Source organism: Ambystoma mexicanum, chromosome 7q (assembly GCF_040938575.1).
Source record: "Ambystoma mexicanum isolate Mex_15411 chromosome 7q, UKY_AmexF1_1, whole genome shotgun sequence".
NCBI lineage: Eukaryota > Metazoa > Chordata > Amphibia > Caudata > Ambystomatidae > Ambystoma > Ambystoma mexicanum.
The window spans coordinates 569,691,498-569,704,142 of NC_090941.1; the positions used below are offsets into that span (position 1 = coordinate 569,691,498).

Below are 12,645 nucleotides of genomic sequence, written 5' to 3' on the forward strand. Positions count from 1 at the left end.
AAGGAAACATGGCGTTTTACTCCCACCTCCAATTGCACACCCCTGCTATGGGGGTCTTTCAAAGATAAGGAATACGTCGGAGGACACAATCCCTCGATGAACAAGTTACTTCTTACCTTGTAACGTTCTTTCGATAGGATGTTCCTCCGACGTATTCCTTATCGCCCCTCCCATCCATCCCCGCAGTAATACTTCCCTTGTGATTGCAGCTTATGCTCCTTTAAGGTCAATAACCAATTCATGTAAAACAACTGTTAACGTCAAAACGGAACTGAGCAACGGACGCTGCGTGAGTCTATTTATACGCGTGGTGACGTTGGCGCCGATACGGAGGCCGTCGAGGGACATCGGCTCGAGGGACGTCGACGCGCAGCGCCCTCTACTGAAATTTTTTTCCGAGGCCAGCAAGCTGGGAGATGATCTATTATCAAAGATAAGGAATGCGTCGGAGGAACATCCCATCGAAAGAACGTTACAAGGTAAGAAGTAACTTGTTCTTCTATTAGTTACGGGTTACTTGCAAAAGTTATTCCAGAAGCAGTCTATCTATGTACATCGGCTGATGGATATTTCTAAGTTTTACCTCAAAAACAGTTCTGCGTTCGTGTTCGCGTCCTCAATCGCTCGTGTTAATCTCGCACTGACTTTGGATCAGCGTTGCTAAGCAACCCGGCTGCTTGTCTGTTACTTATGATCCTGCTTACTCACTTGACGGCATGCAGGCGCCATCTTAGGTGTAATGAATGTTCATCTAACCTTTTGCTCTAGACGAATATTCTGTTGGCACCCGTCAGTCTGATGGTGCAAACTGAGTAGTTTACGCTAGAATTGACGAGTTATGTACAGTATGATTCAATCATCTAACTTTCACTGCACTGGACATATATATATATTTTTCTTAATGGTACAAGGCCAATCTAGAGATTTTCACAAGTCGTACGTGCATGTCCTTGATACGGGCAGACATCAAATGCAAAATATATAGTTATTCCAAATATTCAAACTACCAAAGGACTAATAGTTCTTATGTCTACAATGGACAGAAAGAGGAACTGCTGGCTCTAGAGGACAGTTCTAAGTAAACCTGACTTTCATTGGTACACTAGAACTTGAATCACAACGGTTAAACATTAGCTAGTATTAATGGGAAATGTGGTTTTACCTGCTTTTCGATTTGCTGCTGTTATAGGAGAGGGACCCATTTAAAGACCCTCATGACTTGAAATAAAATACTTCAACAACATTTCTATTGGCGGACATAGATAATCTCATAACCCATTTAAGAAGTCACAGAACGTACCTTGCCCTTGTTGCGAGTTTATTGAAGTGTGTAATATGTGTCGAATATGGCTTACAATGCACTATTTGCCCTGATCAACATTTTGATTATTTTTGATGAAGGCTGTAAATATTGCATGTATCAGTTTGTGTGTTTTTACTTCTAGTCTCTGTATATTTTGTGAAGTCAAGGATGTTTGCCTATGGGTCATGCAAAACTAAAGTACGCCACTAAAAGTATATGGTGATTGATGGTGTAAAATCATGACTTTAAAGAATAGACTCAACAAAATTGTTCCCTGTTGGTTTGTACAATGGCCTGATCGTCCAAAGATTACAGTGCATCTTTCTATTGTAACAGACGAACAGAGAAAGTATGCATGTTTTTTGCTTAAAATGGCATTTAGTGTACATGAGAATCTATGTTACTGTTTTTCATTGTGTATCTACTTATTCAACAGGAACGAGGTGGGATAATGTCGCTAACAGAAGTATACTGTCTTGTAAATCGGGCTCGAGGAATGGAGGTAGGCTTTGATTTTATTTTTGGTACAACTGCAATATCTGAAAAGAAATGTCAATGGTTTAAATGATAAACTGCGTAATCACTCAGTCGTATGGTGGAAATTCATATTTATTTATTTATTGAGAAGGACTATAACAACAATATCACCCGTGACACTGCACAGGGTGAATACATTGGAAATATCATGCACAAACGTGCCTTGCCTGCAGTAAATGAAGCGTGGCATGCACTATTTTAAATGAGTGGGACTGTTGTGACCCATCCTCTGTATCCCCATTCGTCTCAACCTATAGACAGATCTCTGCCATCGCTGTCACTTTGGGCTCCTTTGAAATTCTGCCTTTCCCCATGACAGATCTTTTATTATTGCTTTTTTACTGTTTAACCCACTCTGTCCCCTTTTCACTATAAGGCTGACCACTGACCTTCCTCCTCCTAATCACACTGTCACGTACCCAGGGGCGTTGCTAGGGGGGGGGGGCTAAAGGGGCTATAACCCCTGATCTTTTGGTTGTAGCCCCGGATAGAATCGCAGGAGCTACAGCCAAAAGACTAGCTAGCCCCCAGTCCCAACAGTTCGGACATAGGCTTAGCCCCGGGTCTTTTCCAGACCTAGCAACTCCCCTGCACGTACCTATCCACCTGCCCATGACACACTTCCTTTGCAGCCGCTCTTATTTCACAGAATTTTCACCTTCCCTGAACCACTGTTGTGACACCTGGTGCCTTGCTCTGACCCCAGTGAGCATGGACATTAATGTCACGTTCCCAAGGGGAGAACCGGTTTATAGTCATTTGGTCGAAAACAAAAATGTCGAAAGTCATAATGTAGAAAAAAAAAAAATTCAATACGGTTTTTTTTTTTTCGAAATGGGGGGGGTTCACCCCCTAACCCCCTTTTTTTAATCCATTTTTTATACTTACCAAACCCAAAAAATACATATAAATAAAAAAATAATAGATTCTACTTTTTTTTTTTTTTAGACATTTTTGTCATTCGACTTTTTATTTTCGACATTATGACTGCACACCGGAGAAAACCACTACCATTGGCAACTCCACTGGTACCACTGGTGCTGTCCTTACAACTATCCAGAAACAGAAACCAAGTTAACACAGCTCTCTAAGGGTCTTATTTAAGTCCTGTTTCTGCGTTTTGTGAAGACCCTATCCCTGCCCTAGACTAACCTCCTATTTGCTATTTGGGGGCCTTTGGAGATATAGCCACTCCTCTTTTTAACCTTTCTGCTTTACCAGTAATATGAGGACACAGTACAAATGGAAAAATTAAGTCATAGTGGGCGGTGTAGCAACATCACTTCTTAGTCACCCTGCTGAAGGCTGGCACCTTAGCATGCATGTGTCCAAATAGACAGAATAAAGTACACACCCCTCTAGGGAATAAGACCAGGAGAGTAATTGCAAGGAAACCAACATTTATATAAGTAAATTGTTAGGCAGAAACATGTGCAGTTCCCTCTGGGACCACTGCAAAAGATTTAAGACTACAGGTGTTTGGAGGTAAACCCACTTGGTAGCAGTCTGTACCACACAGATTCACTTGGTAGCTGTGGCTGAGCAGTCAGACTTCCCTCAAGAAGAGTTAGGCAGTATACAGAGTATTCACAATAGGTCAAAAGAACATAGTAGAACAAGTAAACACTGACCAGAGCTTGGTGTAAAAGAGATATAATTATTTATTTAAATCCACATCTAGAAAAACACACAGGCACTAATAGTAAGCAATTCAAAAACACGGTCACTAAAAGATATACACTCCCTTAGAAGAATTTTAGGCAAGTTTTAAGTAAAGCCCCACTTATTTTCAGACAGCGGTGAGCGCTTAACGCAGATGGTACTCTAATAATTCATTTTAAAAGGGAGAGAAAAGCAGAGTATAATATGAAACAGATCCCAACACTTTCATAAGAACAAAACAAGAGAGGAAGGCAAGTAAAACAGTGAAGTTAGAGTTCAGGAGGCCGGATCCACTTTAAGAGGATCAGAACGAAATGTGTCCAAGGTCACATGATTGAAGTGCACAAGAGTCTTGCAAAGGTTCAAAAAGAGTTGGACCAAAAGAAAGGGACCAATTAGAAGGTCAAGGCGGCCAGCCCAGTCCAGAAGGTTAAGGGATTATTATTACCTTGTAGCAATCTTTAGAAAGGGAGGCCTGGCGGACAGGGTACCTTAAAGTGGTGAGAATACTCCAGCGGGGGCAGTTGTTCATGGCAGCGGATGCAAGTTGGTGCTTCGTCTGGGGGAAGAGAGGATCTCGTCGGGGAGGAAGACAGGAGTCCGTTGCACTGCCAGGGAAGAAACCAGCCGCGTAGTTCTCAGGTAAAAGGAGCGGTCCTTTTATTCGCGGTCCAGTGGTAAGTGGCTATCCGGTTGCCGGGGTGCTTGGCACGGGCAATTCGACTACAAGACAGCCTGGGATGCGAAGAGAAGAAGGTAAACTGGTTGTGCCCACCAGTCAGGGGAAGAAGCCTCTCCAGCCGGGAGATCTTCTCTGTCGTCGGGAAGTGGTGAGTCGGTTCCGCAGGGCTCCACCGGTGGTGTCATCGTGGTAGGTCAGCTCAGCTTCTCCCTCGTCGGATTCTCAGGTCCTGTGGCGACTTCTGAAGTTCCAGTCCCCAAAACCCTGCTTTTATGCTGCACACCCCCATTCACTAAGCCTAGCTGTCAATCAAACATGCTAAGTGGTGAGCCGGCCGGCTCACCACTTGGGCCAATCGCACAAGAGTGCGACTTGAGTTACCAAGGTAACTCAGTCCAGGGTGCCTAAACCCCCTCCCACATCCCCTGTGGTACCAAGAGTGGCACCACTTTTGGAGGCTTCTGTGGAGAAGCCCGCCACAAAGTGGACAAAGGGCTCGACTTGTGTTGGAGTCACAGAAGAGAACACAAAAGCCATTTTAGAATCGAGTCCTGGCAAAAAATACCAACCGGCAAATTAATATTAAATAAATAATGGCGGTATGTTCGAGGCTATGAGAATTAAATAATTAAAGTTGGTAGCCTCGAACAATGGGAAAATCCCATAGGGATATATTCGCGGTCGAATATAAAAAGTAGTATCCACTGCCACCAGCCAAAACTCGATCAGGGGGGACGGAGACGTGCCCCCTCGACTAACAGAACCCGGGGCAATCGAATTGCCCCGACCGGTACGTCCACAATAGGGTGGTTTGTACTGGTTTCTGTTCATAATTTGGGACTAGTAAAGCCAATGGTGACTTTACATGCCCTGGGAGACAGTAGTCAGTCCCAGGGTATGGAGTCTATGGTGGGGTGTCATTATGACACCCCTGTGTTACTGCACGGAGGGTGCTGTGTAACACACATAGTAAAAACACATGAGACCCTATGGAGTAAAGGACCCCATAGCCCATAAAACACATTACCAGTCAAAGGAACACCTTAAATCATGTCCAAGAGCGGGAGAAAAAGAGTCTCACTCTTGGTAGGAGAAAAAAACAAACTCCAGAAATCCAGCAAAGCTGCTGGGGGACTCGCTAGGTTAGGAAATTCAGCCTAAAGAGAGAATTCTCCCTAACATAAATGAAAGCAAAGAACTCTGCTGCCGAGAGTGCTCTGCCTACAGATACACATGCAGCGCATTAAAAAGGCACCAAGCGTCATAGATTACATCGTACGTATGTTACAAACTAACGAGCACGGTTGGCAAGGCACATATACTAATCCCAGCTCCATAGGGGATGCCTGAGTTCCATTGGCTGCTGTCTCTCCGTCAGTCACAGCGCACATGGTCAGCTGGGCTTATCCTCGCAGTGTGAAGGTCGGTCGAGGTACACAAACATGACATAGAGATTCTCTGACTAAACTAAACAACAGAAATTGGCATGCAATGAATAATGCCTGGCATAAACCATTGTATCAAAGGGGGTTGTTTATAAGAAATAGGTACAGTCTTACCCATGCGTTTGAGGGCATGGGGCATGGGTCTTTCTTTCAGGTGGCTTATCAGAAGGTTCAATCTTTGATTTGTGGTCCCTGGGGTATCACGATTTCAAACGCATGGGAGATACTTGTTAGTATTACCAGAATATATGACCACTCTGGATTAGGTATATGGTGGGCGATTTATAGTGGTCCGGGGAAGAAGGGTCTGCTGAGCAGATGCATTTAAAGGGAATAGGGGACATGGGGCCAGTGGACCATGGCATGGCAGGGAGGGGGTGGAAAGGGCATGAGTCGGTCAGCAGAGATGGATGGGGCTCTGGGTCTGGAGCAGGCCTTGGTCTCACATTCTGTGATGATCGCATCAGTGCTTGATACTTGTGAATGACTGAGTTTCCGTGAGAACAGGATTCGCACTGAACTGACAAAGGGTGGAGGTGGCGGGGGCTGGCTGTGCACGGCGCTGGGAGAGGGAGAGTGGCCATTTTGATAGAGTGACAGAGGGCCTAGAAAAAGATGGCGTTTGGAAAGGCACAAAATGGAGTTTAGACTACAAGCATTAGCTACACCTTTACACACATATATCCAAGATGGGTGATGTGAATGTGTTCAGGAGGTGCAGGGATGTCTCTCCCCTCCTCCCCCCCCTTGGCTCACACAACATTTACCTGGTGCAGGAATGGTGCAGGGGGCGGGGATATACCACCTCTCCCAACAATGCCACTGCCTATGCCACACCCTAGAGCCTATGCTGCATGTTTAAGGAGGCCCCAGAATTGTTCTCTCCATGGGTTAATGCTTCAAGAAAAGGAAGAGAAGATATGTGTCTCTCCCGGAGATGTGAGAACCTGAGCATGATGGCATCCGTTCTCAGTAGGCACCCAGGGGGCACCTTAACATAAGAGGGTTCTGGCAGCAGGTTAGCGCTTTAAGAGCATATGGATATATTGTGATGTACCTCACATGTGATTACAATGCCTGTCGCAGAATAGAAGTACTTGATGGTTATACTTATACTTGCCATACATGACCTTACTTTGCATAAGATGGAATTACTTGGGCATTTGATGCTGAAGTTGACATGGGCTGGCAGCATTTGGACATGTGAAATGGTACTTTATTTCTCCATAATAGGGTCTTTCAGACATTCATATACTTTACATATGCCACAATGTCAGGCTGGGAATCCTTGGTACAACTTAGAAAAACAGCTAAGGCAAACATAATGTTGTAATTTAATTAATTTAGCCACCTTATCTTGAGACTTTTTCACCATAGACAATTGGTTGTGATGGCCCCAATCTCTGTCCTTGGCAGCTATCTTCACATTCTTGACCGTACATCTTGTGGAAGGGTGTACTTCAGGTAGTTACTCCTTCATTCAATGATTTCTTCAATAATCTTGAGGTTTTCTGATGGTTGTACACCTTCATAGGAGGTTTTTCCAAGAGAATGTTATTTATATTATTATTAGGGCATTTATTGAGTGTGTACATAGCTTCAGGAAGTAAAGGAGTGCTTCACAAGTCCTAAGATGAAGTGCATGGTTAAGGAAGCAAATTACAAGGGACAATACAGAGGATTGGGGAGCTAATAACAGGGTAGGGCGAGGGTAGGCAAATAGTTGGGGTCCCTGCCCAGGATGGGCTCCTGTGTTAAGTGATCCTCATGCCCTCAGTATTCTCTGCTGCGTTGTTCATCATGGCAGAGACTTCAGATCCTGACAGGACAAAGAAGTCAATATATCCCTGTTTGGGGAGTAAAAGTCACATGTCTAAACAATAGATGTATTGACACAGATGGCCTGAATAAGTCAAAGCCCCCTGAAGTTTAGGGGTTTTAATTCTCCAAAAATCAAGACAACGTATGGTATGGACTGTTTCTGCATAGACTGTTCAGCACAAAAGTATGGCCTGAGGCAAACTCGAGGCCATACATTGGGGAAGGATCATTTTCCCAAGCAATAATGACCCCTCCTGAGGTCTATAAGGCTATTAGCAGATGGTGGTGGTAGCAATGTATGTTTTGGAAATTTTGTCCTGAAGTAAAAAAAATGTGCTTTAATACTGTGTAAAGTAAATAGACAAATTAAGTTAGTAAATAATTAAATGTGGTCTTATTTTGTTGTATTTAAATAACATTGTTGTTTTCAAGCTAAGCATTTTAATTACAACTTGGTTGAACTGGAACATGTTTAAATTGAACTTGCATGAGGCGTCATGTAAAAAAGTAAATGGTTTCTCTATGAAAGTGAAAGCATTTTCCAATGTTTTTTTCTTTCTCTTTCATGTGTTCATTAGCTTGTTGCAGAAAAAAAGGTCCTCCCTGAGAGGAAGTGAGAGAAAATCTTGCTCGAAAATGGCATGTTCTCCTTTTGTGCGTCTGAAAACGGAATGTTCCAAATGTAGTCAATACCAGTAGTTACTGACTGCACTCAAAACATTCTGGTTGACTGAGAGGAGGCCAATGACGGTTTTCATGTGCTAATAGTATTTATTCCTCATTGTTGCAAATTTATGTCCTGGTATATGTTATTGGTAGCCTCACATTTCTGCCTTACTGCTACTTTATTCCTCCACATAATGTTTTAGTATGCCATCTTATCCTTTGTGGGGCAGGTCCTGAAAGTGAGGATGTCAGATCCTTTTTAATCCCACTTCTAAAATCATTTGTAATGTTTAGTGGGTTGGGTGGATTTATATATCCACCTTTCTTTTCAGCCTTTGTCAGGATCAGTCTCTATGTATCTATGTATGTTTTCTAAATGGAAATTCTTTCATCATTGACTCTTGACTTTGGTTGCTTGTGAATCGGCACCAGCGTAGAAGTGTCCTTTTGCTTTTTGAGCTGAGTGTGATCGATTCTCCTAGGTCCTTTCCCACTACTGGTTTGAGCTTTTGGAATCCCAGGACCAACCCATGGGTTACAATTCTTCTATGATTTGATGACCTTTACCAGTGCTCCTGCACTGAGTTGGTGGAGTATAAGAACCTCTCCTCTAAATCAACTCTTCTTCTCTGGTTAACTTATCTTTGTCAGAGCCTCTGCGATGGGCGTTAAGCATAGGTGTGCTATAACTCCCAAAAGCTAGTTCTTGTCTGGTTTATAAGCCCAGCCCCTGCACTGATCCCACTTCCAATAAGCAATATCTGTCTGGTTTGCTTGCCTTTGGCAACTCCCCTGCCCTAGGTCTTTGGTGTAGTTGTACTGCAGGTGCCAAAAACTAATGGTTCTCTGGTTTACTTGTCAGTTCCCCAAGCTCATCCTTTGAAGTCTCTTATGGTTGGCAACCACAGAACACAAGCTTAGATTGGAGTGTAGCCTACAGGATGGGTATGCAACTTAAGAGGAGATTAACCTAATCAAAGCTGTGCAACGAAGTTCGCAAAAGGGACTAGTCTGAAGGACCTTGGGTCTAGATTGCATCACTAGTCTAAGACCAAAACAATACACCCAATTATCTTCCCAAGACAGTGTTCAGCCAGTCACTCTGGGTTCTAATGGATACTATCTCTTCTGCAGATTCCTTTTCTATGTAATTTTTTGCCTGCATGCTCGGATCTTGGAAATTTTGAATCACCCTTGCATGGCGCTGGTTGGTGCCACCCTACCCACGTGCTACAAATGGATGTCCCACAGCCTCCAATGGAAGTGATGATGCCCAGGGTATAAGTTGCACTGCCCCACCCAAGCCCTAGAGATCCTGTTCTGACACCCAGGTTACAGGACGTCTGAGGATAATGTGATGTGGCATGTATAATGCGCCTGTAGACAAGTATTTCTAGGATGCTCTGAGGCGCTAGCTCCAACGGCCACACAAGTTTAAACTCTGTTTTCATTCTGTTAATTTCATTTGCCATTTCTATTTTTTGCGAAAACAGGTATGAAACCCTCAAGGTTTAAAGCCTGCAGCAAATTTCAGAGAACTATGTCCATTACAAAAATACATGACCGGTGCATGTGGTGCATTGGCATCTCATGTGAGGTGTGCCAGGCACAACATCCAAGGCCAGATGGTCCTGAGGACATCGTCACAGGAGAGGACCAAGGATTACCTCCAGAGGGCCACATGGGCTTCTCAGAACTGGAATGGGTGCGGCTCCATCTAGAGTCCTTCTACAGGTTTCAAGCAGAGCCATGAGAAGAAGTTGCACTGGATGAAAGCTTCACATTCCTCTAAAAATAGGTGCTCAGATAAGACAGAGAAAAAGAAGACGACAAATTATTCTAAGAAGGACCCTATCATCACCACTGTCATGACGACTGTTGCAGAATTGCTGGCTAATGTGGCCTCAGCTATGCCAGGGAAGTTGGAGCCTTTCTGGCAGGAGGTGCTGGCAGTATATGCTGGAATGCAGCAGCAGACGGTGACGGTCACCTGTACTCCACCCCAGACATCTCAAAAAGGGTTGATGAGCCAAGGACTATGTTGTTTGAATTGCTTGACAGGGATGCCTCCACCGACTCCATGGAGTCGAGAGCAAGACCACTGGAGTTCGACACGTAAGACGCTGGAGTTCAGTTGTAAGCCTTTTGGCTTTGTAGTATGCAACCAATGAGTTGCACAGGAAGGTTTATACACTACTTTACTGGGATAACCATTTTGATGTCGGTAGTTCGGCAGGACATTATTCCAGAGCCAGAGATTACTACAAGGAAAGGTCAGATGAGTTGGATGAGATCCTACAAGATCACCAAGATGCCAGTGGCCTAGACATGTGACTAGAGGTAGTTCTCAATGAAAGGATGCCAATGGGCCCTAATGCAACATTTGTGTCGTACGTTGCCCTTATGGGCAGGGTGGTTAAGGCAATAGATATTCAGACTCTGAACTATGAAGACCATGGGGAGAAAGCCAAACTTATGGATGCAATAAATAACGGGCCGAAAAGAGGACCAAGCTTTTATCTCTTTCGGGAATGTGTTAAGGACCACGTCATGGACATTTGGTTAAAGCCGATTTCCATTCCGGTCCTGACCATTGACATACTGCGAAAGTGCAGACTAGTTAGCGGGGGATCCCTCTTATCTTTTTGACCATGCAGAGACAGAGTCACTGTTGGTTCATGCAATAAATTATAGGGGGTGCCCCAATGCTTTACCAACATTGCCAGATGACAGCGAGTCTAAAACAATAGAAGCCATTGCCAAGAATGCATTTTACCTTTAGGAACAAGGTTGATTATACTGTGGCAAAATGCAGGGCATCTTGGTCCGTCTATCTTACCCCGAATCCATTCTTTACAGCTCAGCAGTATCGAGGCATGCTAGCCACCCTTCAGAAACCACGATTTGGCAGGGGTGCATCAATGAGAATTAAGGAGAACATTTAAGGGTAGAGGCCAAAAAATTTGAATGGCTCAACCCACAGCTTCTCAAGGTATGGGCCGCTCTGTAAGCTATTTTGATGTGTCCCTAACTCACATAAGCGGTAGGCAGGCTGGGAGACTTTCTTAAGAAATGGAGAGCTGTGACCAGATTGTAGAAAAGTATTGCAGGCCTTTCCTTTCTTGATTTCACCCAGACTACACCCAATGGTGCAGAGGGCAGGAGCTTTACCAAAGGAAGCTCCTTTTGGATGATCGACAAAAGATCCATAGTAAAAGTGCCCGGAGCAGAAAATCATCCTGGATTCTGCTAGAGATATTTTCTAAACACAGAAAGTGAACCAGGAACATTTTGCCATATTCTCAACCTACAAAGTCTAATTGGGTTTATGAGAAAAGACAAGTTCAAGGTGTGGAGACTGGATTAAGGTTGGGCACTCTGTGCTAAGGTGACTGAATGATATCGCTGAACCTTTGAAAATGAGTGACGAAGTTCAGTGAAGAAACGAAGCGCGCCTTAATTCTTCGAAGCATTAGCTCGGAAAAACGGAACTGCTTAGTTATTTGTGCCAATACCCACACCCAGTCCAAAAGGATGTGCTCTGCACCCAGGCCTGTTGCCCCGAAAAGTGTGTTGGGTTTCTTTTGGAGACAACAGTCAATTTCCATTGAATACAGGAATACATCAGTTAGCTTTGAAGGGGGGCTAAAACTAGTGGTTTGATTGCTTACCAGTAATCTTCAAAACAGTTAATTTTCGTTCCTACCTTATCTCAGTCCTTATTTTTAAGCTCCAAGTCCCCTCTGCAAGACAGCCACATCATTAGCCTAGCCAACCCAACCCACAATTGAATGGTGTGCACAAAAAAGCAACCTATGCAAAGACAATGCTGGTGGCCAGATGTGGCCCGGCCATCTCCCAGTCTCTTCAGTAGAGGACTGGGACTTTGGGGCAAATACATGAGCACTGCAAACACCTATGAAGACCCCTTCCCTACTAAATACAACTCACACGGTAATGGAATAAAGCCACACGTTTCATTGTTTAAAAAGCTATTTAGGAATTGGAAATGCTTTTCATTTGTTAAGTTAGGTCATGTTCTATCCGGTATTTGTATCATGCGTGCTTGCCGCAGCTTATCACCTGTGCAGTGTTCAGTAGACATTTAGATCGCCAAGAAACATATGCACTTTTCGTGTTATTTTGGAAAAATCATGCTAAAATATGTTTGATTTTGACAGGGTTTTTTAAAAAAAATCTCACGGAGAGAAACTTCTACACCCCATGTCAAGTTTAGGCTCGCTCGCTGTGCTCGCTCGCTGTGCTCGCTTGCTACATTGTGTGATTAAATTAAGTCCCACCACTTTTTAAGCTCACTTGCTACCCCCTATGTCAGCCCAACAACCAGCAGCAAGCCACTGTATGGTTATTGTGGCAAACAGTAGCTCTCCAGCTGCTGCTTAAATACAATTTCTCAATCCATAGCAAATCTTAGGCTGTCCTGTCCAAGGACTTTTCTATGTTTTATACAACCTCCATAAAGTATTACCTAGCACTACTGGATGAACGTTCACACTATGGGGCAGCAG

The 12,645-nt window shown here is 43.9% G+C and overlaps 1 protein-coding gene across 1 annotated transcript in view; it reads left to right on the forward strand.

Annotated features, from left to right (window-relative positions):
* VPS36 (vacuolar protein sorting 36 homolog) overlaps positions 1 to 12,645 on the forward strand; it is a 427,280-nt gene that overhangs the window by 318,147 nt on the left and 96,488 nt on the right. Inside the window, exon 10 of the mRNA XM_069639283.1 lies at positions 1,740 to 1,805. Within this exon, the coding sequence (XP_069495384.1) occupies positions 1,740 to 1,805 (66 nt within the window). The remainder of the gene's footprint in view (positions 1 to 1,739; positions 1,806 to 12,645) is intronic.